Source organism: Cornus florida, unplaced genomic scaffold, assembly GCF_030987335.1.
Source record: "Cornus florida cultivar Cherokee Brave unplaced genomic scaffold, ASM3098733v1 CherokeeBrave_3.0.0_Hap2_Chr08, whole genome shotgun sequence".
Lineage (NCBI taxonomy): Eukaryota > Viridiplantae > Streptophyta > Magnoliopsida > Cornales > Cornaceae > Cornus > Cornus florida.
The window spans coordinates 8,350,688-8,377,633 of NW_026775578.1; the positions used below are offsets into that span (position 1 = coordinate 8,350,688).

General features: G+C 34.8%; 3 protein-coding genes across 3 annotated transcripts; 1 reads left to right on the top strand and 2 right to left on the bottom strand.

Annotated features, from left to right (window-relative positions):
- The first annotated feature begins 561 nt into the window (after positions 1-561).
- Positions 562-7,448, top strand: LOC132269214 (uncharacterized). The gene is given in 10 exon segments (XM_059770318.1): positions 562-753; positions 1,212-1,299; positions 2,313-2,392; positions 3,218-3,320; positions 3,430-3,512; positions 3,515-3,585; positions 4,815-4,943; positions 5,247-5,333; positions 6,030-6,074; positions 7,051-7,448. Coding segments are annotated over 10 exon segments (891 nt in total). The 5' UTR covers positions 562-689; the 3' UTR covers positions 7,192-7,448.
- Positions 7,449-9,121: 1,673 nt separating this feature from the next.
- On the bottom strand, positions 9,122-20,853 carry LOC132269213 (FRIGIDA-like protein 3). The gene is made up of 4 exons (XM_059770317.1): positions 20,709-20,853; positions 11,656-12,727; positions 10,236-10,408; positions 9,122-9,758 (listed from the first exon to the last, which is right to left on the bottom strand). Exons 2-4 carry the CDS (start codon positions 12,704-12,706, stop codon positions 9,342-9,344), a joined length of 1,641 nt encoding a protein of 546 aa, XP_059626300.1. The 5' UTR covers positions 12,707-12,727; positions 20,709-20,853; the 3' UTR covers positions 9,122-9,341.
- Positions 20,854-26,281: 5,428 nt separating this feature from the next.
- LOC132269671 (disease resistance protein RPS5-like) lies at positions 26,282-26,690 on the bottom strand. Its single transcript, XM_059770923.1, has 2 exons — positions 26,589-26,690; positions 26,282-26,482 (listed from the first exon to the last, which is right to left on the bottom strand). The coding sequence occupies exons 1-2, from the start codon at positions 26,688-26,690 to the stop codon at positions 26,282-26,284; spliced, it is 303 nt and encodes a 100-aa protein (XP_059626906.1).
- Positions 26,691-26,946: the final 256 nt, after the last annotated feature.

Consider the following 26,946-nt stretch of genomic DNA (forward strand, 5'->3'; position numbering starts at 1 on the left):
AATAATTAATTAATTTCTTTTTTATACAATATATTCAAGAAATTAATTAAATAATTTTAAAATTTTTTATTTAAGATTTTTATTTAAATAATTAATTAAAAAATTAAAGGAATAATAGGTCATCAAATTAGAATGAATTTTTTCATAATTTATTCCAATAAGAAAACTAAATTAAGCTTGATTCAATAAGAAATAATATTTTGGTAACTTAATAAATAAAATAGTCGCATTTTATAACAAAATATTATAGTTTAAGAGTATTATGTACAAAATTTACTTTAATGAAGTTATGTGCAAATTTGGATATAATTTGAGAGTTTTTTTATTTTTATTTTTTTTTGCACCTTACCCAAAAATAAATAAATAAATTGGATATAGATATAGAAGAACTACATCTGACCTCTTAAGAAAATGATTCTTCAAATTACTAATCAATATTGAAATAAAAATAAAAATAAATTTAATCACAGGCATAGACTTATCTGGGATACCATGAGCCCAATGGGCCGGTGGTTTCAGACCCACCTAAATTACCAATACCTAATACCTAATTAAATTTAGCCTCGCTTCTGGCTCAAGCCGCAATAATCTTGAACGGCAATCTAGGAGGATAAGGTCGCTCTCATACACACACAGTTACACTGAAGTTTGTGTTCTGGCAGTGACAGGATCAAAGGGGATGCAAAAAGATGTCACTGCAGGTGCTGAAGTTTCCTATATCAAGCCGTTATATTACTTCTCTTTGCTCTGAGGGTACAGTTTCCACACACACCCAATTTCTTGTTTTCGCTAAAGATTTTCTTTGGTTTGTTTATTTACTGTGTAATATAATTCTTTATTCCCCTTCGTCTTTATAATTTCTTGTTCTTTTCTTTCCGATACCCACTGTCCAGCTTTATCTTTTCCAAAAAAATTATATTTATCTATCTATGTTTTTCCTTGAGCATTTGGAATTGAGGCTCTCATGCGATTGCTTTATGGAACTTAGTCTATCATTCCAATTTCTACTTTATCACTTGCCTTTGCCCTTCTGTTTTCAACTGCTATGGAAAATGTAAAGAATACCATCCCATTCCGGTGGGAAGTCCATATGCATCCTTATTCGACCCGTTTGTGTTGTGTATCTTGCATGAACTAGTGAGAAAATCCAAACTTTTATATCCGCCTAGATGAATTGTAGATTGTGTTCTAATTAGCTCTTTTGATTTCAGTGAGATGGGTCAAGGCCCACATGCGTTATCCCAGTAGAAGCTTTACCGCTACTGCTGACAGATCAGGAAAGGTTCAACCTCAGAAGAAGTGAGCTTTCTCTCTATCTAAGCACGTGTATACATATACAGTTATATATGTATATATATAATGTACACCCAATTTGTTAATGCAATACAATTGTAGGTTTCCAATTTTGTTTCAAATCTATCATATACGACAGAACTCAGAATATTTTTTATATATAAACATGGGATTAATAAAAACTCAGAACATTTGGGCCATATCCACTCTTCTACTGTCATTTCATTTCATTTGTTATGATATTGTTAGAAAACTTTTCTGTTGGGGAAAAGGCTTGGTTGTTGTTGTACAAAACAAGTTTGAGGATGCTGCTTCAATGAGCTCGTGAGACTTCAAAAATTAAACAAACATCCCTTTTAGGGCTCACACCTCATGAACCAAGGAATAATTATATGCGCATTTTTTTTAACATCCTTTTTTATGCCTCAGCAGACGCTTACGCCTAATATATCATAAATTTTCACTTCTCACTGTTATTACCAACCACATCTTCTATTTTATTATAATAGGTACATAATTATAAATCTTTACGCGTCACACCCACAGCCAGTGAACCACACCGACACACCCCACAAAAGAGAGGACCTCACTATCAACTATAAATACCACATAAGACCCAAGAATGACCAAATCACAGCCACACCGCCCACAAAAGAGAGGCTTAACCCTTATCTCAGATGGAGAAAAATGCCTCACCATTTGTTTTCACCTTTAAAACAGTGTAAATTTAGTCCATACCAATGCTTATTAATTTTGTGATAGTTGCATACTTGCATCCTTAGCATGAACAAATGCATCCAAACTCCATTTAGGTATTGATGGTAGTAATGGTGATAATGACAAAAATGACTTGAGGAGGAGAGTCAATTTTCACATTCAGAAGCAAAATTATTTTTATTAATGAGCCTGAGATGAATATAATTGCAATGTTGTACAATAATTATAGACTATTCTTTAGAGAACCTTTTTATTTTTCCATCTACTTTTTTACCATCTGTGTTCTTTGATGACATTTCTAGGAAAAGGAGGCTGGATGAGATATGCCTTGAAAGGTTTCAGCAGTACAGCCGAACCTTCATACAGTCATGGATCCTACAAGGTGATATACTCATTAAAAAAAGGGTCCTAGAAATGTATTTTGTGGAGTCTGCTAGATTTTAGACTTTGAATTTATAATACCTTACACATCTTGAAATTTTATGCCTTGCTGAATTTGTCTAAGATTTAGAAATTTGATGTTTAATTTGGATTGTTGATGAAAAAAAAATTGGAAAAAGGGCTTATGTCATTAACTAGGCAAGTTGATCTACATCTGCAACATACTAAATCCTCATATCTGTAATTGTTTAGCTGTTTCCATATAGGAATGCCAAAATTACAGTGATTGCATGCTATCACAAAATTAATGTAATATTCTCGAAAGATGAAAGTGTATTTGTTTTGATATTGCATATATCTTGGGTTCTTGTTAAAAATTTGACGTCTAATTTGTTTTCAATGTCAGCACCAGACTCCTAGTTAAAGGAGTATTCTACCCAGACCATCTGTAAGACTTGGAGCTCTTGTACAAAACCGACATCTTTTGATGATGGATTCTAGTGTCCATTAGCTATGATTTGAAGCTATTAATAAACTAAATTTGACTTTAGAAATATTTGATATGGCAAGAAGAGAAATAAATACATTGGAACTGAGAAATTTAGTTAAGGAAACAACTCAAAAAAACCTTGCCCAATCCAACCATTCTTGGTCTCTTAAATGAATTTTGTTTCAATGTTTTATTATATTTCGAGGTCATAATTTCAATAAACAGTTAAAACACATGCTAGATATCTTTCTTATTACTATGTCAACTTCTCCATTTTCATTTGCATTGACTCACATTTGATTCTTTTTGGGACTTATGTTGCTCCTTTCAAAACAGGAAAAGTTTTTGTTGACGGAAAAGTAGTAAACAAGGCTGGAACACCTGTATCTGATAAAGCTTTAGTTGAGATCAAGGCTGAAGTTCCAAAATATGTATGTAGGTGATTACTCCCTATAATAACCCCAAAAATTGTACGATTTTTCATTTCTGCAATAACCTTGGGAAGACTTCTGAAGCTTGTTCCTTTCTCTATTTTTCTCCTAATCCAGAGCAGGACATAAGTTAGAGGCTGCCATTGAACAACTCGGTGTTGATGTTGCTGGCAGAGTAGCTCTTGATTCAGGGTTGTCTACTGAGGATTTACAGACTGCTTGCTTCAGTATGGTGCTTCATTTGTTTATGGAGTTGATGTAGGATATGGACAGGTAGTTTACATTTTTCTGACATCTCGTACTCATGAATCAGTGAAGAGTTTGGATATATCCAGGCAGAGGAGGTAGTTAAGGTTTACTTACAATTGGCAAATACCAGTACGAAATGTCACAAATGTTATTACACTATAGATAAATATTAGAATTTCACATGCTGTAGCCAAAGCAATGTATGAGATTTTTGAAATTTTTGGTTTGTACTGCCATTGTCCAGGAACTTTGCTTAAATGGGGGGTTAAGCAGGCATAATTTGTAAAAAGTAATCTCTAGTACCTAAACAGGGGATGCGATGAGACGGACTCACTAGCAATAGTCTATTGGTCACAACCACTGTCACGACTAAAAACCGAGATGCACAACAGTGCATGACTTTTCATTGCCATGTATACATGATAATCTTGTTGAATGGACCATCATCTGGTAGTACCATATTGATGGAAGACTTTAAAAAGTTTACCAGTTAAATCAGTAGAGTAGTTGTAAGTGGTTAGAATTGCGTGATTTTTTTTTTTTTTTTTTGCCCCTTTAAACAACTAGTGCCAATTGTATTAAAAAAAAGAAAGTCAAACCCTTATGTAGATGCGTCATGGGACAAATAGAACATGGTAAGGCCAATGATAAATAATCCAGAAAGGAAAATCCTCTAAATTTTCTTCTCACCCTTCAAAGAAGTAAAAACTTGAATAGGATTCCCTTAAATCCGCCCAATCCCAAAGGCTCCTTGGAGAATGCTTTTGGTGTAAACAACCAGACTGTTTGGAGTTCATATTTTAATATTTCTGTTTGTAACAAACATTAATGGTTTCAGTCAGTTCGGAATAGATTAGCTTATTTAATTTAAGTTTTCTGCATTTGCATGTGCAACTGCTCATTTTTTGTCCTGCCATCCATCGGCTCCTGCAGAGCAAAACAGGACCTAGTTCTTTATTCTAAAATGCAAGTTTATATTTTACTCTGCTTTTGAAAGAAACTGGCTTTTAATCAAGAAGGTTTCTCAGTCTTTACCTTGAAAGTATTTATTCATAAAACCAAAATTCTTGTTTTTAGTGTGAGATGTATCCGGTTTAGTTCAGATAAGTATGTCAACCTCAATGTATAAGCAAATTTCTGCTGTTATGAACATGAATGTTTAAGGATATTGTAACACACCCCTACGGCCTTCGCATGTTCTTCTGCTACAGTGTTGGATTTTCCAGTCATTCTTGATGCTCACTTTTTCTTAGGTGGCAGACAAAATTCGGCGAGATGAACGTGTCAGTGTTGTAGAACGGACAAATTTAAGATATCTTTCTGGACTCCCACAAAAAGTTGATTTGGTGACATTGGACCTTTCATTCATCTCCATACTCTTGGTGAGATTTCAAATAGTGTTGAAACACCGCACTGCCAATGTACAGATTTTGTGGACTTTGTCACTTGAAATCACTTATCCAATTTAAATACGCTTCTGATTTTTCTGCATACATTTGAAAAATGGTTCTGCTTTAAATATACGGAGCAAGAGTATTGTGAACATTCTCCTTCTCAATCAATATGATTTTATGGATTTTTTTTTTTTTTATTTATAGTTTTTGGCGTTGTTGAACTTCCCTTTTTGATTTCAAATGCTTTGTTTTTCCTTCTCACCTTCTTTTCCCTTTTTGGTTTATATGTAGGTCATGCCTGCTGTTTTAAATGTAATGAAGGAAGAATCTACATTAGTTACCCTGGTTAAGCCTCAATTTGAGGCTCGCAGATCCCAAGTAAGCCATCTATTTTTCCTTGTTATTTTATTTTGATGCTTGGTCTATATGGATTTTGTATGTCCTGCAGTTTAGCTGAATCAGTTTTTATTATTATATTTGGAAAAGAACATTACTAAAGTTGGAGGAGAGATTTATCAACAAGATGAGGTTAGATTAAAAGAGATCTTTTGTTTTCGCTATACGAATTTGAAGATAAAAGGTTTTTGTAGGATAGGGGCCAGTTATATTATCAGGAGGCACAGCTTAAAAAGTGATTGGGGAAAGGGCTAGTGGGGCTTTATAGAGGCCACTTCTTTGGGATGTTATCATTGTATAGTCTGCCACTCTGTTGTATTTTCTCTTCTCTTTTTTAAACTTTTTTTCTTTATAATTGAAGGATTTATCATGCTTCTGTTCATTGTGCCATCTTTGTCCTGTGTTTACTAAATTTCTGGTTTCTCATTTAGAAAAAAGTTTATAATACTTCGGCCAGTCGGTAATCCACTTAACACCATTCTTTTAAAGACTTTTGGTTTACTAAAAACTGTTGCTTTCAAACCAACAAGACCAGTAAACTGGAAAAGAATAGCAGAACTCTACTTTATGTGCACTTCTTTATTTGCATATGGTATGTCAGTTTATGGTAACCATAGGGCAATTGCGTATTGATAACCTTTTTTGTTTGTTATGTAAGAGAGTCCTTGTTTGTTGCAGGTAGGAGGAGGAGGAATCGTGAGAGATCCCTTAGTCCATCAGGAGGTAAGCATTTGTTCAATTTTCTGTTAATTTAATGAACTTGATCTTCACACAGCCCAGTGTCTACAAGAGAACAGTGCTCTTCATGTTCAATTATTAGCTTGCATCTATTTGTTTTTGTTAGAAAAGGGATGGAAATGTTCTTTATTTGGTAGAATAACCATGTTGGCTAACTGCCATCTAGCTTTTATTTGGATTTTAGAAATCTTAAGTTAAATTTAATATTAAGAGTGAATCTTCAGAGAACGATATAAATCATTAAATGGTGCTGATTATTCGTGAGCTTTTGACAATAATCTGGACGTGTCACAACATTATTTAAAATATGAAATAAGAATTATCTGTAACTTCGAATTCATCTTCCCCTTCTTTGCAAGTGTTTCAATTAGACATGGAGTTTTAAGCACTAAAATGAGCACAATTTTTCCATTGCATGTTTTGAAATCTTCTCCAACTTATATCTAAAAGTAGACTTGTAAACGAATCGGATTCGGACCGAGTTTAGGCTTAATTTTGGGGGGTGTTTGTGTTGATGGTGATAAGAGATCCATATTCTCTGCAAATTGCCAACAGATTCATGTGTTAGGGATTGAGAGTATAATTTAAAGAGTTAGTAATTTTTGCAGGCTTAAAAGAGGGAAGGGTTATATGAGGTAATGTGAGATATGACAAGTGCTAATGAAGTTTTTTTGAATTCAAAGGACCATCTTTTGAATCTGAAATCGAACCAATGTTGAGGACACCCTAGCTTTCATACAAATTTGGTTCACACTTCGATGAGAAGATACTAAGGTTTTATTATTATTTATTTGTGTCCCAATATTTCTCTAATATTTGCCTAGATTTCCAAACTTATTTTCTTTACCATCAATACATATTTAGGTATTTATAATTTAATGTGAGAGATGATTTTGGCATATTTAGGAATCTATAATTTAATTTGAGAGTGATATGCTCTTGATTGGATTTTACTATGTAGGTTCTTGAAAAGATCATCCAAGGCGTAAAAGATTTAGGATTCCACTGCAAAGGGTGGATTGAGTCTCCACTAAAGGGTGCCGAGGGTAATACCGAGTTTCTAGTTTGCTTTAACCGAACAGTTACTGAAGTTGCAGATTGAAATGCAACCAAAAAAGCTGTAACTGCTGCATGAGTGGGAACAATTATTCAGGAATGTAACGTGCAGAAAACTTGTTTCCTATGGTTGTATTTTAAGGTTTGAAAATACACGTGGCTGTAACCTTTTTGGGAAGAAAAAAAAAAAAAAAGCAATAATGAGTGCTTCCTATGTATGTTTTTAACTTTTAAGATATGAAAATACATGTGGCTGTGATTTTTTTGAAAAAATAAATAAGTGAAGGATTTTAGCAATGGTAATTATCAATTCTCCAATGGTCTGACATGGTGAACTTCTTCAAGGTAATTTTCATAAGCTTGAAAATCTTTTTCGTCTACGCCTAGTGATGGATGTAACCCTGTATGCTAGTGATGCCAGGCATTTGTGGGTGGGTTGGGATGCATGAGTTTTTAGCACACACACACACAGGAATTCTTTTGGGATGCATGAGTTTTTAGCACAAAATGTATTAGGTTTTTGTTTTTCCTAGTTGGTCACACACACATGCCTCTACTCAACTGAGGTTCGAACCCCTGACCTCTCTTTGAGAAGTAGGAGCTTAGTACTGTTAAGCCACTAACCTGTTGGTGAATGTATTAGGTTTTAGTACACAATGTTGGACATTTTGGCTATTCTGAATCTTATTGTGAATGGTGTCTTTCTATGTTGATTGTAGTGTTTGTCTATTATCATATTTGTGCAAGGTGGATCGGTTTTTTTCTGTATATTCTCAGTTTCTACTCCCTTACACTGAGATGCAATTTTCTGGTATAATATTTACATGCTATGATGAAGCTCTATATTCGTGGATTTTCAAGTTCACTTTTGTGTTTTGAACATGTAGAATGAGATCCATCTAATCAAGCCCTTTCATTCAAGTACAAACTTGTCAGAACTAACCCGAGTTCAGTTGGTCTGGAAAACATAACCCAAGACGGCAAGACCCATCAAACTTAAAGAAATCGAACCAGAAAAAACACAGTACTTCCCCTTGAGTTGGAATGTGTCGGTTCTACAATACAAAACAAACCTACACTGCCTTCATGTTTTAAATCATTTCACCTACAGATCAACTAGGGAAAAAAAAAATCACCTACATATCAGTACTACTATAAAAGAGTTCCCAATCAGATAATTTGGCTTTACACTTGCCCCACATTATGACAGCATGAAGCAACATGAGAGCACAAAATAAAATAGAAATGGATTAAGACTACATGTTGTAAAGCAACATGAGAGAACAGAATGAAACCCTAGTCCAAAGAATGCTGGCTAAAAATTACAAAAAAAAAAAAAAAATGAATAGCTTCGCAGAACAAGGACCACATGTCTACACATCACTCCAACATGCAAAAGTTTCGGTGATGATATTACTATAATCCAGTAAAAAGTTCTTTACTGTTGTTTGATAAAATTAAAAATTAAATACGAAAATTTTAATAGCTAAAATATTAATTAGTAATTATGATTTTAATTTTAATTTTTTTTTATTTTTGGGGTTTAGTAACAAATGAAGTATATTTTAATCTTTTGAGTAATAATCACTAAATATATTCAGAATTAAGTACTGAATTTCTTTTATAAAAAAAATAAAAATAAAAATAAAAAACTGAATTGAATAAGCACTTATAATTGAAACCTAAGAATTTTACACACCAATTATTATTGAGAAATTGTGTCGGAATTATGACATAAAGTCCCTATAGAAAAGCATATTAGTTACTCAAAAACATCAGTGAATGCCAAAGAAAGCAGGAATCACATACAGCAGGATTAGACATGGCGCATCATCCGAATATACAAAGTGGTGTAACTTGGTCACAACAATCTAAATTTCATGCTTACTATAGGCAAAAGGATCTTCACCTGCATCATACAAACATAAATATGGTAACTACACAAAAGGCCTAAACATGCTATGAGAAACAATAACTACACAACAAAGTAAACAGTACATATATTAAAAGGATCACAGTATTAGCTTGTACAACAAATTAAAGATCAACATGGCTAGTTGTTTTCCTTCTTTTTTTCGATTTTTTTTTTTCTTTTTTTTTTTTTTTTTAATGATCATACATTGCAGCATCTGACGAACTGAAGGGTTAACACTAACAGTTAAGAGGATCATAATCAAAGCTTAAACATCCTACTAACTAGTGAAGATATGGAGCCTGGTACTGGAAGCCATTTCCAAAGTAGTTGCCATGACTAGGGGATAGGTTGTAAGTAGCAGAACCAAGAAGTGAGGGGACATGGTTGTCAGTTGGTCCGGGGTAAACATATGGTCTGTCATAAATGTACTGGGGATACCTATCGGTCATTCTAGGATAGAAATTCTTGTCAGTGGCAACATTAGTGACTCGGGGCACATATCCTACGCCATTAGCACGGGGTCTTTTGGGTTGAGGTTTTGCAACTTCTGTTGCCCTTTTCTTGTCTGCCTTCACCTTCTCTATCAGGAGAACCCGTTTTTGGAGTGGATCCAGGGGGTAATGCTCTTCAAGCTTGTGGTCTTCAATGCACTTGATCACAGCCTTAAGTGCAGTCAGCTCCCTTTCATTGACCTCATTCTGAAACACCAGAAACTTTATTAGATTATCCAAAACAGGAGCACAAAATAAAATTTTCATATTCCGTCTTGACAAAATCCTATTAACATCTAGCATCAGCCACATCGGACTAAGTTAGGTCCAAACACTTGGTACTGCTGCCAGTACATTAAAGTCAAAATTTTACCCCTGATACTCTAACGATAGTATGCAAACAAGAGAATCCCAAAGGAAACAACACTAGAGAATAAATTTTCAAGCTCTACTAGATCAAATTTCTTAGTATTTTATCAATCCAAACGCTGACAGTGTCGAAGCATTAAATAAACTACTCTAATTGAAATGCATTAGATATTTGGAAAAGAACTACTTACACACACTAAAAACAATGTCATTTTAGTAGGCTCAAATTAATTGTATTGCTTGCTAGTTGGAATTTTGGAGAGCAAATTACTAGAAACAATAGAACTCATTGTTTAACATATTTGAAGAACAAACCTGCAGAGTAGGAGATTGATTTCCAGATCTTACAGGTGAAGAAACTTTTCTTGCCTCTGTCAAGTAGGATTTCAGTAATGAAACAGGTGAAAACTGCTCTGTGAGCTCAAATGCAAAAGCTAGGTTAACAGCATCAATTTGCCTTCCATTATTCACCAAAACAATAATTACACCTGAAAAGTCCAAGCAGACTGAAGTGAACCATAGAACAGTTACAAAAACTGATAGTAGTATGACATTAAAATAATTCAGTCCCCTTGAGAACTTCTGCACTCTCTGTCAAATGAATCCATCTACCCAAGCTGCAACATCCTCAACTCCATTATTCAGCAAATGCCAAGAAACTTTCTATAAAAAAAGTCTATTAAAGAGAAAATATAGAGTATTTCACATGGAACAAACGCAAAATCCAATGAAGCACGAACCTACAAGCTTACTGTTAGAGGGTCTTGTCCCACATCGGATCCAGGTGGGGGAGTGATTGGGTATATGTGGGTTGGACACCACCTAATAACTTAAGCTTTTGGGTCGGACCACGAAGCTCCCTACCTATTATAGTTGATATGAGAGCCAGACTCAGTCCTTGGTCCGGTGTCACGCCAAGTACTCGCCTAGACGAGCCCACCCGGGAGGTGCCCGGGTCAACGCCGGGTGGTCCGACCACAACAAGTGCATTGCGAGTTCAGGAGGGGAAGAATGTTAGAAGGGTCTTGTCCCACATCGGATCCGGATAGGAAAGTGATTGGGTATCTATGGTTGGGTGTTAGCACCACTTAATAGTTTTAGCTTTTGGGTCGAACCGCGAAGCACCCGGCCCATTATACTTACACTGTAGGTTATCAAATGAAATGAAAAAAAGAAAAAAAATTAAAAATTAAAAATAAAAAAGGGAGGGGGGTCCATCCTTAACTACTTTAGGAGAGATGACCCTTCTTGTCCATTTTGTCTCTAAGTTGTCTAAAATTTTAAAAATGCATAAAACACCCCTTTAGGACACTATGACATGGGCACCGACAAGTATGGGGTGCGTCTAACATGCCTTTTGTTGGAAAATACAAGGTGCATATCTGACAAGAGAGAAACGTAACCCGGCAGTTCCATTGGATATTGCTTAACATGTCTCCAGTGCTCAAAAAATTCCAATGAGTACATGTACTCGCGTTAAAGACTTAATGTTCTCAGACAGGTTGTTTCACTCTCATATACAGATTATAAGAAAAATTGGACACTTCTTACAATTTACCGATGTCCACTTTCCTAAAAGCTACAGATTAGATATGTACCCCATTTACCCAAGTTCTATGCGATATAAAACCCCAAGCAAGTTCATCCTGTCAAGTGAATGTTCAATGTGTTTTCAACATTGACCCCCCAACCCGATACCCAAACTCAAATAATAAATAAATAAACAAAAGCTGACCTGGCATCTTATCTGACAATCCAAGGGAACGACACAGATCAGCTGCTTGGCGACGACGAGAAACCATCGGTATTAACTTGGATAAGTCGTCCTGATCAAAATCAGAATTAATACCAAAAGTGGCTAGAAGTTGTAAAAATGCATGAGCCTCTAAGGAGTTCCCATTGCCAGCATCCACATCAAGATCATCTAACTTTGGTTTCCACTCTTCAGCAATAGCCTTTGCTCGTTCTTTTACATCTTCTGGGATTACATTTGAAACAGAGCCCAGATCCAGGCTTGTTAACAAAATGCTAAGGCACTCCATCAACATGATACATGTTCGGCGTAGACCCAGTAGATTTGAATCTTTTTTTCCATCCAGATTTGGCAGTTCCATGCAGTAGAAACCCTTGAGGGAGTCCAAAACCAAAGAAGCTGGATCAGCTGCAGCCTTTAATGCAAGTGGAATTTCCTCCCTTATGGCAGCAAGATTCTTACGGTTGTCTGATATGAACTTGTGGAGCCCTTCTGAGTCCATCTCTTGACATAATTTGACTAGCTGGGGGTAAGACATCACCTCCACATTTCCAATTTCAGAAGTCTTCTTCATGTCTTCGTTGTTACTCTCAGGAGTCTCAGCAGCCATGGCATCAGGTGGTTTCTCTTCCACAAATGCTGTTCCACCTTGGCCCTCACTCGTGACAACAGCAGGTTCTCCGGGAAATACCTTCCTGTGCTTATCTAGAATTGCAGAGACTGCAGCATCTCTCTTCTCTTGGAGCCTCTCCAATGAAGCTTGTTCCTTGGCTGTGACAGCTGCTTCACGCCTCACCAACAACTCTTGGGCTTCCATTGCCTTGCTCTCGAGTTCCTTTTCTTGGTCTTCCAATTCATTAAAACGCCTCTTCAGGGACTTCTCAAGTCCATGAAAATGTTCTTCAAGTTGTTTCCATTTTAAATTCAGAGTTACGGCACGATGACTTTCGAGCTCAGCAAATGCTTTCTGAAGTTGTTGAATCTTAGAGCTCGTGGAATCCATGAGTGTAGCAACTGATTGAGCATCTTCCATGGCAGCAAAGCCTAGTGGAAACTGAAAAAAAAATTAAAATAAAGGAATTAATAAAAGAGTAAAAAGACAAGAATAAATTTGGCATCTGAAATGAACAAAAACACATTAGCCATGCCATATGTTGCATGAATTATCACTATATCAGCCGCTAATAATCTTATTATTATCTGCTCTGTATAATTATTATCTGTTCTGTGTAATGCATATGTAAGAGAGAACCTTGTAAAAATTAAACAGCATCTATGAAATCTCTTAGTGCCGCATACAGGGGGGTAAACAAGCATTAAGTGACTATAATCTAACACATTGTCATTCATCAAAAATATAAGAGAAAAATCAATTGAAAAAAGGAACTCAGAATTTACTTAAGCAATGCATTTAAAATTTATTCTGAACACTCACAAAAGATCCCCAACTTCTCAACTAACCAAAACACTACATGTCAAAAGGAAGTAACTAAAACATTCCAATATATGTGTGTCGGTGTATGCAAGAATTAAAAGGCACATAAGAGTCAATATCTTATTAAGTTATGGCATTATGACTTCATTGGATAGCTCTACTTATAAGTTATAAATCTTTCGAGTAATATCCTGCTTAACTAAAAGATTATGGATGACAATTTTACACTTTTAGAAAATATATTTCGATATACATCCAAAAAAAACAAGGTGAACTTTAGTATTGCTGCAGCAGTGCACCAAACCAAAGTCCTCAGTGTCTCACCCCTGCATTTCTTCCACAAAAATACTATAGACGGATGCTGTAGAACTAAATCAAATATCTAAACAGCTAATAACCAGTGTCTTCCAAGCATAGTGGTGAAGGTTGGCCGAAACTTGAATTATACCAAGAGAACTATAAATAAAATATCATTAAATGCTAACAAATATTCCTAAAGTAAACTGACATGGAGAAAGAAATGGAAAACCGAAAAAAAAAACAAATATATATATATATATATATATATATATATATATCTCATGATACACAAGTTAAAAGTTTGAAAAGAGAGGACCTAAAATATCAAGATTTATGGCCTACAAAAGATCTGTAAAATCTTGACGAAATTAATGTCCTAGCAGCAAGTTAAAAAGCTTGCACCAAGAAAGAGGATTGCCAAATCAATTATACACATTAACGAAGCAAGACTCTCTCTACAAAACATAGCCCCCTAATGTTTAAGGATAACTTATCAACAGAAGAACAAAAAGGTCCTTACAAAGTACAGATTCAGTCCAAGGAACAAGACAACCAAACCACAAACAAGTAACAGAAGTTCTAATACAGATTCAGTCCAAGTAACAAGACAACAAAACCACAAACATGTAACAGAATTTCTAAGTTACTTATCTTCAAACATCACCAGCAGCAATAACCAAAATCCCGACACTTCTACCAATAACTCTGTTTTGTCACAATAGGAACAACCATCATACCAGCAAACTGAAAAATCTTACAAAACGAAATTCAAATTCCACACATGATGGCTATCCTTGTCCAATAACTAACTATCAAAGTGCCTAGTGACTATAAAACAAACAAATATATCATCGTCGTCGTCGTCGTCATCACCATCATCATCCTTGCCTTAATCCCATACGAACGGGGTCGGCCACGTGAATTCTCTCTCTACTCTTTCCTATTACATGCCATTTCCCCTGCCATGTTTAATTTTTTTAATTCATTTTTAATAACCTCGTCCCCTATTTTTTTTGGTAGCCCTCTCCATCTCTTACCTTCTATTACAACTAATCTACCCCGCTTAACCAATGCGTCTCTAGGTCTCCGATATATGTGTCCAAACCATCTAAGTCTACTCTCTAATTTTCTCACTAACTGTTGCTACAGCTAATATTTCTCTCACACTGTCATTATTTATCTTATCTCTCCTAGTCACACTCCATTCATCCATCAAATACATGTGTGGATTAAAATGTCTACTCCATATTACTTGTGTTGCATAAAAAAGAAATGTCACTACTAAGAACCACCTAAGTTAATCTCATTCTCTAATATTCAATTCGCAACAAAGGAAAACTAATAAACCATGCAAGGACACTAAGCAGAACACCCACTACAAACAGGATTCCAACTTACTATGCCAGGACTCGAAATGAAATCCAATTGTGTCTCCTATTTATTGTCTTCCCTTTAAATTCAATCCACTGGCAAAATAAATTGCTACAAACTATTCATTCTGCAACCTTGATAAGTTGATATTTATTGGAACTAGTATTCCTTTTTAACCAACCAAATATATCATATAATTGATAGCAATCAATTTGGTAAAAGGCACCATCACCCACCCAATAACCACAAGATATTTACCTGAAATGAGAAATCAATATTTGAAAACTAAAATATCTAAGACGCAACATGGATGTTGAACTAGTAAAGAGAACAAACTCGTTCAGCTTTTAATCATTGAGTTAAAAATAGAAAAATACATTGCTCAAAGAAATGTTCCAACAGAATTTTCATAGACTTCTAAAACTTACAAGACAATAAACAATCATTTCACAATGCCTAGTGTTTCTCTTAAATAGTTTAATTCAAACTTCGCCGATGTTATCCATAGACACAAAAGATATCATAAATTTGGTCAAACATGCATATCTATCTATGCTATCTATAAAAGTGCAAGGATTTTTTTATTATTTCACATTTTTCACTATTTTTATCAATTGCAATTAATTATAATTATTAATATTATTTCCTTATTCTAAACAGTTTTTTTCCATTTCTCAAAGGACACTCCAAAGGGCACAAACCTTCGGCAAAAGTAAATTATAGTTACTAATATAATTTTATTTTCCTAAACAGTTTCCTAATCGCTTAATTCCTAAAAGGATACCCAAAGGACACAAACCTTCGGCAAAACTAAATTATGGTTATCAACATATTTCCTTTTCATATACAGTTAGCAAAACAAGATAAGGAAATTGTTGAAAAAAAGAAGTGTGGAAAGTATGACGTAACCAAATCGGGTGTTGATTGGAGTGTGTTGCAACAGAGCGACAATCCTCAATTGATAACGAAGAAAGGGTAATCTGATCCCTCCCCGATGGTCAATTCTAGGTCGTCCAGTGCAAAGAGATGAATTCGATACTTTTTTCATTTCTTTGCTGGATTTGTTGTTGATTTAAATTGTTTTTGTGTCCAGACATTCAATCTTTGTAATGAAAATTCCAAAATCGTTGAATTTTAGATGGTGTTGATCCTGAGATTTTATTGCAACGCACGGTAAGCACTTCATTGTGCCTCTTTATCAATCTTTGAGTTGTAATGCTTTTTTTTTCATATTATTCTAAATGTTTTACCAATTTAATTGAGTTTTTCATATCTGATAAAATATTTGTATTGAATGATTGCAGTCAATTTTTTTCTCTTCATGTCTAAAGTATTTAGCATTTATCTTAATCATGTCATTTGATTTTATTACTTTATTTTTTTTTTATTGTGTAATTATTTAACATTTGTATCATAAAAATTATTTTCTGCAAAGATTTTCAACTACATGCATTGCATGTACATTTCTCCTACCTACTTATAAAAGTGTTAAGCATTTTTTATTATTTCTATACATTTTTTTAAAAAAAATTCTGATTTAATGATATTTTTTGCTTTTTATGCAAGAAATTGAATAACATAACAATTTGGTGCACATAAATTCAAAGAAATGATAAAATTTCAAAGATCGCATTTTTTTAATGTTTTTTATTATTTTGGTTATTAAAAAGTTGGAGTTATCAGCACAACTAAAACAAATATTTGAGTTAGTTCCAAGATAAATGATAAAGTTCAAAGACTTTTATTTTTTTCCCTGAAAGGCAAAGCATATGGATTTTATTTAAAGAGATTAATGTACCAAGACGAAAGGCCCAATGGGAAATTAGTTGTGTCTAATAAACGTTCAAAGATTGCAGCACAACTAAAACAAGTATTTGAATTAGTTCCAAGATAATTGAAATTTTAGATTCATAATCACATGCTTCTCATCAAATAATTAGAAAATATAAAAATGAAAAGGTACATATTGATGCATGAGAATCTTTCTTTTGTAAGCCATGTGCACGCAAAAAATGCAATTATAAGCTATTTTTATTTTTAGGTACATGTGTGTGTGTGTGGTGTACACATGGATACAAAATAGGGCTTTTTTTTTTCTTTTTCTTTTTTTTTTGATAAGTAAGAATTGTATAAAAAGCGCTCAAAAGGGAAGCGCATCCCAAGGGAACAAACACAGGCCAAAACATCCTCTACAATTTCAAAGAGGCCAAAAAATCAACAATTTCCTCTAAAGATCTATAATCTCTACCCAAGACCCAACAAAAAAGAGTGGAAACAATAGAGAAATTAAGAAAAGAAATAGGCCTCTCCTTCCCATCAAAATATCTCCTATTCCTCTCAAGCCAAATGCACCACCACACACAGAGAGGCGTTGCCCTCCAAGGATCACGAACATGGGCCCCCACAAAACACCCTCTCCAAGCCTCAACCATCTCTCTAGCAGAATGAGGCATGACCCACAGGAACCCACACAAGCCAAGCATCAAATGGTTGTTCGTGAATTAGTTCTTTTTTTTCCTTTCTTTGTGAATTAGTTCATAAATGGTTTTTCTCTTTTTCCTACGTATATATTGTGTATTAATCCTTTAATTAGATTTGCTTATTTATACCAATTGTTTGTTTTTTCACCACACAAGGTGAGTATTCCTCGTGTTGAATTTGTTGGTTATGTGCTGCTTTTATTTATTAGTTCATTTGTTAATTAGATTTATTATCTGTTCATATTTCAGGTTCAGACTACTTGATGTATTGATTTTCTTCACATTGCTGAAGTTTTGATAGAGATCAGCAAAATTTTAACAAGATGCAAGCCTTAGCACTTATAATCTCAAGAAAAATACCATAACGGCTAAATGTTCCAATTTGTCATCTTTTCTTTCTTTAAATGTCCATGAGTTATTGAGCTATATTATAGAAATTGTTTTAAAAGAATGTCTCACCATCATATGCCTTCTAGTGGATGGATTTGGGTTGTTTAATGACAGTAAAGGTCCCAATTTGTCATATTTTCTTTTTTTAAATACCTACGAGTTATTAAACTATATTTAAAATAAATAAAATAAAAAATAAAAAAAATTTAGAAGAATGTCTCACCATCATATATTGTTGCAACTTTTTGAACTACGTGCATCGCTCGTGCATTTCTTTGCTAGCGTTACTAAACATTTATTTTTTTTTTTTTTGACAAGTGCTAGCGTTACTAAACATGAAAAAAAAAAAAAAAAAAACTCTTCACCAACCTAGTTCCATGCTATAAAGAAAATCCAAAAAGAACAGCACAGCAGTATCACCGTCCACAAATAAATAAATAAAAAATTATCACCTTTAGGGCTATAAATGAACCTCGCTATTAGCGAACAGCTGAGGCACAGCTCTTTAAGAGCTCAATTCGTGTTTGTTTATTTAGTATATGAACCAAGCTCAAACTGAATTTTAAAGCTCAATTATTAAAATAACCGAGCTCACACAACCCCCACCACATCACGTTTATTTGTGAAGACGTTCACGAACAAGATCGTCGAATGACACGTTTTGAGCTCGTGTGTGTGTGTGTGTGTGTGTGTGTGTGTGTGTGTTGGCTGTGTTAAGAAGGCTTATTAACCATTACACTTCATTTTAACTAACAAATAAAAGTCCAAACCCAGCCCAGACCAACTTATATTCATTCCTTTTGAAAATAAAATAGCCCAAAACACAAGCCCATCTCCATTACCCAACCCATCATTAAACCCAATTTCCATTACCTTCTCTTTCTCGCTCACACTCAACCCTAGCTGCTAGCACATTTGTAACCCCTATCTCCATTACCTTCTGTTAACTCACTCACACAATCCTAGCAGCCAGCTTATCTGTAAACCCTATCTCCATTACCTTCTCTTTCTTGCACGCACACAACCTAGTCGCCACATAGCCCAAGCAAATTGACGTCTGTCGAAAAGGCAAATCCTGTCGTTGACAACCACAACCAACAGCATCTTTTGCCAAACAAATTAGTTCTCTCTCTCTCTCTCTCAAATGCTGGACAATGAAGCCATGATCAATGGTGATTTCTTCCATCGAAGTGTCATATATAGACATGCACACACACACTAAGTAGTCATACAAACAAGAATTAGCTCAATTGAACCATCCGGGCTCATTCAAACACCGGTGAGCCAAGCTCAATCTTGACTAGTCAAACCTCGATTAGCACCTTTTTGGAGTGGAACACCCCAAAACTCGGCTTGACTCATTTACAGCTCTAATCACCTTCACAAAGAAACATGGCGTGATTATTGATACTCTTTAGCCGTGAGATCTTGTTACTAACTATAGGAAGACAAGAAGATTTTGAATGGAGCTTTACCTTATTGAATTTGAAAATTCACTCAGCACACTATAAGCATACAGAGGAAGAGGACCATCTCAAGTTTAATTATAATAAAGAAAACTTATTTTTAGCAAACTGTTTAATAAATAGAAACTTCTAATTATTGTGCTTTCTTGTAAAAAAATAAATACGGGGTAAAGCAAACTTGTTTCTAGAACACATAAAGACACTTCAGTCATGATAAAGTAAGAAAGTCACCCTTGATAATCTTTCAAGCACTTAATAAATAAAGAAAAAAAATTAAAAAGTGATAGTTCAAATATGTTTATGTTCATATTCATGCTCAATATCTCATTTTCACTTTGTGTTCTCTGTAAATGTTCAGTTTACAAATCACATGTTACTTCAAAGATTGTAAACAATTAGAAAAATGAACATATATCGAGTCAAGACACATGTCTTGCATTTTAAATTTGAATGAAAGCATAAAGATTAGATCAACTAACACAGTCCCAAATCCAAGATCAACTCACACACTCCCAAGTTGGACTGTTACCACAAAGAACATGAGAATGCCGATATCCAATTCAAATTTTTTACTAGAGTTGACAGTGATGCCATGGTGTTTAACAAACTCGGTCATATCTATGTGCAATATGCATGGATATGTAAAATTTGACAGTTTAATTGGTAAAAAGTGTTGAATTCAGCAAATAAAAGAAAAGAAATTACATAAGATAAAAAGAATTGGAGATCAGAAAGATTATTTAATTGAACATCCAAGGAAGCAAGCACTGAAATCAGTAAAAAGTAGATTAAAACAATGAAAATCATAAACCACACAGTAAGTACCATCAAAGGTTTAATGAAATAATCTTTTCCAACTCGAAACTAGATTGTATTTGAAACAACTTATAACATAGAATTCCGCAACTCAAATCAACCTATATACTCAGTACAAACAGAAACAGACATTGAAAGAATTAACATAGATATACCACTCAACCCCAATGCATTTTGTCTTCAATCCTTTCCATAATCATTTCTTTTTTCTGCCCATCAATGGGTTACACGAACACATATATCACTATTCAGCATTCAACATATTCTAATCCCCAAAAAAAAGATTAGTACTTTCATAAACCCTTATCCATCTTCATGTTAATTAAGTGAATCAACCACAAAATCAAATACATGTAAATAAATTTCAACACAGTAAACCAGGTCAAAATAAGATATTAAACCCAAAGATGAATACAAATAAAAAGAAACAAATACATGAAAAATGTTGAAACTTATGATACGAATAAATGGGAGAAAATATGGTCAGTGAATACACAACAGCACGCGCGTGAATTAGCGGTTTTAATTTCACCAAATAACAGGTTTTAACTCCCGATGCTGATGATTTAATCAACAAGAACACTGCAAAAGCTAGGCCCAAAATGATCGATCACAAAGGAAAAAATATCTTAAACAAAACAATTGGAACAAGAAAAAGTGAAATAATTGAAGCTAAATTTAAAGATTAGGAGTTGAGAGTCGAGTCCCGATCTGAAGATTAAATAACGAAATTGAACCAAATGATCGAATATTTGAGAGAAATGGAGAAGGACTTACAGATATGGATGTGATATGGTGACGAAAACGATCGGTCGGCGGCGAAATTCGCCGGAAGATCAAACCATGTTCGGTGGGTTTTTGAGGGTTTGCGGGACGCTGCGAACCCCTAAAGAAAGAAAGAGGAAAGTATCAGTTGGACTAAAGACTTACTATATACCACTGTCACAACACCCGACACACCCACACTCTCTCCCCCTCTACTTTTTTGCTTTTTTGGGGGCAGTCCCATTTTTACTAATACCCGATGGAGTAGCTTTGGACCGACGTCGTACGGTAGGAAAGGAAAAGGCTATTACAGAATATATTTATCAATGACCAGTCCACAAACGTGCCCCTAGTAATGGCATTTCTTATGTCTTCTAAAACCTTAAATTGAGGAAAATGATTGAAGTCAGTAGATGCTTGAATTACTTGTTCTTCATTAAATAATCAAATATTAAGTATTCATTTATAAGAGTAAGTTCTCTCTCAAACTTTTATGTCTTTAGTCGTTTGATTAGAGTTGTATACATTGATTAGTTGAATTTTGACCAACTTGTGTGATTTTATTTGAGGGTATTTTTTAAATTTGTTTATATACGTGCTTTAACAAATGTTCTTTATAATTGGAGTTTTTTAATTATGTTTTTAGGCAACAATTTTTTTATTTAAAAAAATGTCAATTTAATGGATTTTTGAATATTTTTTCAAATTTTCCAATATGTGAAAACTTAAAATTTATTCTTAGGAATCTCAAATTATTTATATAATGCTAATATATATATGTATATATAATTGCCCTCAAAATTAACTTCCACGATACACTTTGAAAGACTCAAACATTCTACCTTTCAAATTGAAATGAGTTGAAATACAAGTAAAGGACTTGTCTTGAATTTTTATGCTAAATATTAAAGAAGGTGTAGTGAGATAAATATACAATAAAGACAACAAAAAATATAAAAATATAATGATGATTTCTTCAAGCTTTTCACTTTTGAAGAAATAAATGGACAAGTGTTGCATTGTTTGAGTGATTAGGTTGCTCTTCGTATTTGAGAGCCCGTGTTCGAGTTTTGCATCCTTTCACTTCTATCTAATAACTAAGCACTATTCACTAATCTCTACCATTCTTGAAAAAAAAAATAATAAAAATAAAAATTAGATGGGTAATGATTCTCCATTTGATTAAGTATTTAATCAATTATAGAGATTAGACCATCAAATAAGACATGTTTATAATGGTCCACTCTCATTATCCACAACTGAAAATTGAGAATCCAAGCCCGAAATTAATATGGCTAGAAATTTTTATTTTTTTATTTTTAGAAGAAAATGGGTAGATTTCCTTCCTCCTTTTTGTTTCCCTTTTTCTTCTTTCTACCAAACAAACAAGAAAGGAAAATAAAGAAAAGTCCTATAATGTGTTAACTAATGGTATAGGGTAGAGACACCCGAACTCAATGCTCCTCACATATTGGAGTTGGAAAATCATTATGGTGCTATTGACGACCAGTTACGGTGATACGCAGTAACTTCACAAAAATGCAGTAAAGAGTACTAGTGACTTGATATTATGAATGCCCAAAGAATGTGACACTTGTATCAATCGCAGTTCTTAGTTATATAAAATATGTGCAACATGATTAATTTAGAGATCATTTGATTAAAGTCTAAACTCAAGGTCAAATTATCCAACATTTGGTTCTTTCCACTTTTTGGTTTGGAAAACTATTTAAACACTATAGATCATGATTATTCGCTTCTGATTTGCCTTTTCATCAATGTAGTTGACGTTTGCATCCCAAGGGAAAAAATGGATGATTTCCTTTGATTTTTAATTTTATTTTATTTAAATGTATAAGGACCTATCCATCGAAGCCTATTTTGTTCACCCAAATGTGGAAGGAATTTTATTATTTTTCTTAATTTTCTTTTATTGAATCAATAGAAAAGAAAAGAGAGAATAAATTTTTTTTTTTACCGTGCATTTAACTGGATAATTAGGAGAGAAAAAGAAATAAAATGAAAGAGGAAGGAAAAAAGAGAATATATTAATAAACCTTCACTTGTTTAAGAGAAAAAAAAAAAAAAAAAAGAGAGAGAGAGAGGAAGTAAATGCAACATTCTATTTTGTGTGCCCTATGGACAAAAAAAAAAATCATTTGTTCTCCAATAAACACGACAAAATGATAATTATTAACTTTCCAATTTTAAATAAACACCATCCCCTTAAAGTTTTTATATTATTTTTTTAAAAGTAGACATTTATTTAAAATTGTCCTTCATGTTCTTTTCAATGTGGGTTGAAAAGAACCATCATATGACCAACATAAGGCATTGTAATAGGTGTCCCCAAAGCTGTACTTGTTATGTGATTGCCTAGAATAAAATATTAAAATATGGAGCTAAAGTTAATTTCTTGTGAATTTTTTTTTTCCCACATTACTGAGTTCATATATACTAAAATAGTGAAGGTACGTAACTTAGTGATATATGTATATCATTTTGAAGCAAAAAGTAAAGCCCCAAAAAAAAGGGAGAAACAACAACTACTTCATTAATATACAAAATATTACACATTCATTAATACACAAAACATTGCACTCAGATAGAATACTGTTTATACAAGTAGTTTACACACCGTCACAAATATAATGAAGCACACCAGAGGATTACATATATACATCAAAGAACCACCATTTTACATGAGTATTTTTATTTCCGCACAAGGTGCTGCACCTACGAAAGTACGAATAACAAAAGGAACACTACATGGCTGCTGGAGATGAAATATCCTCATTGTCATAACCAAGAACGGAAGACAGCTTTTGTTTCTCTTGGTTATTTTATTTTATTTTTGCTGAAAGAGCTAGTTGGAAATCTGCATCCTCCTCGGAACCATCACCAAGCTCCTACTTTCAAGTGGGTGATGCCTAATGGGGAAGAGTGACTGGGACCTTCCTCCTTAGCCAGTGCCTACAAAACCATATCCCACTGTGAGGAACACACACAACCATTGTATGTCCACAATGAAATATGAGGACCTTTCATTGTAATTAACAGGACCAAATCGGATATAATCTATATACACAGTCCGTGCTCAATGATTCGAACCTTTCCTTTGAAGATTTGTTGCACAGTGGCATTAAGGTCGCCATCCATCCTAATCTCTTGCACTCCACAACCAAAAGTCCCCATCCTATGACAAGATTCCATCTCCAGCATTTCCTAAGATGGCCATTCAATAGTACTATAACTCTTCACAACCAATAGTAATTCTTCCAAACCATGGCAATTACTAATATAGAGGTATTTCAGGCGAACAAGCCCTTGTACTAGCATTGGCGGGAATAACTTTCGCAACTTGTGTGACATTGACTCAATTGGACCTTCTCAAGGTTAATAAATTGTAGGGGCCCCTCCATATACGTGTCATCCCGCACATACCATCTAGCTCAAGTTCATCTTCAACATCATGCTCTTCCAGTTCAAACACATTTATCAGTGAACAAGCAGCACTGACACTGAATTTCTCAAGATTTATTAGCCTTAATAGCAAACTAGATGAAGCAATCTTCAGCATCTCATGACACACACTCACATGTATTTGTCGTACATTGCACAAGGATTGGTCCAGGTCCTCCGGGAGTTGGCCAGGGCATATTTCAATGAAGCCGTCTAGGAAATGAAACAACAAAACTTCTAAGCTGCGAAAGGCCACCTGCGGTGTCCCCTTCGTTCTGTTCACCAGGTATTCCATTATACAGAAATTGATTTCAAGAGACTTTAATTCACTGAAGCCATCGTCATTTAATTCAATGAAGATATTCTTCAAATTCTTCAAGCCATCAATAAAGATTAGATTTGTATGTTTGGCCAACCTTATGACTTGGAATGCCAATTCTTATGTTGAAACTTGTTGTCTCTCCCACATGTAAATCTATACGCAGAAGAGATTTGACTTTTTATAAAATGGATTGTCAGTTTCTTCAACACAAACTGAGGAATTGGTTCAGGATCATGTGAAGAGCTTCTAGAAGAAGACTCTGAATCTATTATAGGATAAACCAGAACTATAACTTCCCCCAACTACGGGATTTACAAGCAATCCTATGCAAAAGAACATATTGCTCACCCAACACTCCTAACTCAAGAATGGCATATGTGATTCTCAAAACTCAAACAAACCAATATCAACCGAAACAGCTGTCCAATCTGGTGGATTGGCTGGACCAAGTCCCGTGATCCGTTTGGAAGTCTTTGTTGGAACTCTTCCTCTAACTACTGATGATGGTACTATGGCTCGAGACCTAGCACCCATGACGTACTCACTTCAACACGACAAATATTTCATTGCAATGGGTACAATTGATGCATGCTACCTATCTGAAGCATGTAAATATCAGAATTGGTATAGGATATTCATCTGGTAGGCTGCTTGAAGGGGGACAGACCTGGGGTTTGGTTTTCCTCCATAAGTAGGAGCTAGACTACCAGAATGTATAGGCCGATCTATCACCCAGATCCAGCTAACAAAGGCTTGATTGGAATAAAAATGTGCAGGCAAGCCAATTGAGACAAGGATTTTAGCCCAATGGGATCCTAATATATTCTGGCAAATATAGCTCCTCTAATTTACGAAGACTGCATATGACGCCTAGTACTATTTTGATAAGCCCTTCACAGTTCGTCAAATCAGGGAGTCTTAGATAAGTCAATTGGCCAATTTCTTGGGGAATCTCATCAACTTCGGAACCACAAAAGCTGATAATCTCAAGATTATATGGGCTTCCTATCATAGATATGTCCCCTAACTTGCAATAAGTTAGATGAAGGGTTTGAAGGGTAGAAAGCATTCCAAGCGATGGTGGAAGTGACTGGAAGCGAATACAGCATTTGGAATTTGAAACTGAGAAATTAGATATTTCTAAAAAATTTAATTGATCTTTCAATCCTTGAAAGAAATCATTTGGAATTTGCAACTGAGAATTGCATTGTTGTTGCAAGGTCTGGAGATTTGGGCATTGAAGGATATCAGGAAGCTCATCATTACTATCATTTGATATCAATCAGATGCTGAATAATTTTCAAATGTTTGTTCAATTGGCCAATCTCTCAGTCCACTCATAACCTTGAACCTGTAGTTCTCATATTTAGACAAAATAGATATTGCAACATCGCGAATGACATCATGCATTTTAACGAACCCTTCCTCAGTACCATCCATCAACAAAAAGAAGCAATAAGGGTACTTACCACAGCCCAGGCTATACCTCTTGCTTCTTCAATGGTACGGACTTTTCGAAACATCCTAAGCCCCATCGAGTACCTCATCAAGTCATCCATCGGAATGTTATAATCTTCTGGAAAGAAGCAACAGGATAAGAAGAATGATTTGGCCTCCTTGCTTTCCAGATAATTGAAACTCAACTCTAGTTTGGCAGACACGTCTATTTGCAATCCATGGATGTGTGTTGGGTTTGACTTCTTTAGCTGTCGAGCTACATCAGTCCACATGCACTCGTTTTTATTTTTCAACACTCTAGTGATCGTCACAATAACAAGTGGCACATCACTGCATTCATCTTCTACCTCTCTTGCAATGGATTCAAATCACTGCAATCGACTGCTTCACTGGCCATCTCTGTGAAAAGGACCCATGCTTCTGGTTTCGGCAACACATTGACATGAACAATCTTTTGAACTCCCATTTGATTGCAAACCACACTTCGACTGGTTAACACAACTTTGCAACCTATATTATCCTCTCTAAAAGGAACACCCACCGCCTAAAGATCAAGTCTGTCCCAAAACAGTGTCAAGTATTACCAGGATTCGTTTCTGCCAGGTCCTTATTGTTTGCCATAATAACTGTGCTCTATGAGATTCGCTAACACTGACATCGTTGTCTAGCTTGTTGTCTAGCTTATTGCCTAGCATGTCTGCGATTTCCTTTTGGATCTTGGTCACACTTGGAGTTTGAGAAACAACGGCCATCTCTCTCTTTGGTACGTTTGCCAATTTCCTACACTAGTCTTGCCCACACCTCCCATTCCACAAATTCCAATAATGTGAGTGTTCTGGTCCATCAAAGCATCCGTAATTCGCTTCATGGCTAATGCTCTTCTTTCAAAAGTGCGAAAACCTCTGCTTGAAGAAACTTCTATTCCTGGTGGAGGAACAGGGTGAGACAAAGTCGAGAATCTGCCCTCTTCATGGAGCTCAGTAATTGCAACTGTTTTCTACTTTGCTT

Bases quoted from the DNA above. Each gene is read 5' to 3' on its own strand.
- LOC132269213 (XM_059770317.1), bottom strand. From the start codon at position 12,706: ATGGAAGATGCTCAATCAGTTGCTACACTCATGGATTCCACGAGCTCT. The intron at 10,409-11,655 runs GTCAGCTTTTGT...TGGACTTTTCAG, and splicing joins ATTGTCAGATAAGATGCCAG to GTGTAATTATTGTTTTGGTG. The intron at 9,759-10,235 runs GTTTGTTCTTCA...CTGGTGTTTCAG, and splicing joins ATCAATCTCCTACTCTGCAG to AATGAGGTCAATGAAAGGGA.
- LOC132269671 (XM_059770923.1), bottom strand. From the start codon at position 26,690: ATGGCCGTTGTTTCTCAAACTCCAAGTGTGACCAAGATCCAAAAGGAA. The intron at 26,483-26,588 runs GTTAGCGAATCT...CTTGATCTTTAG, and splicing joins AGCTAGACAACGATGTCAGT to GCGGTGGGTGTTCCTTTTAG.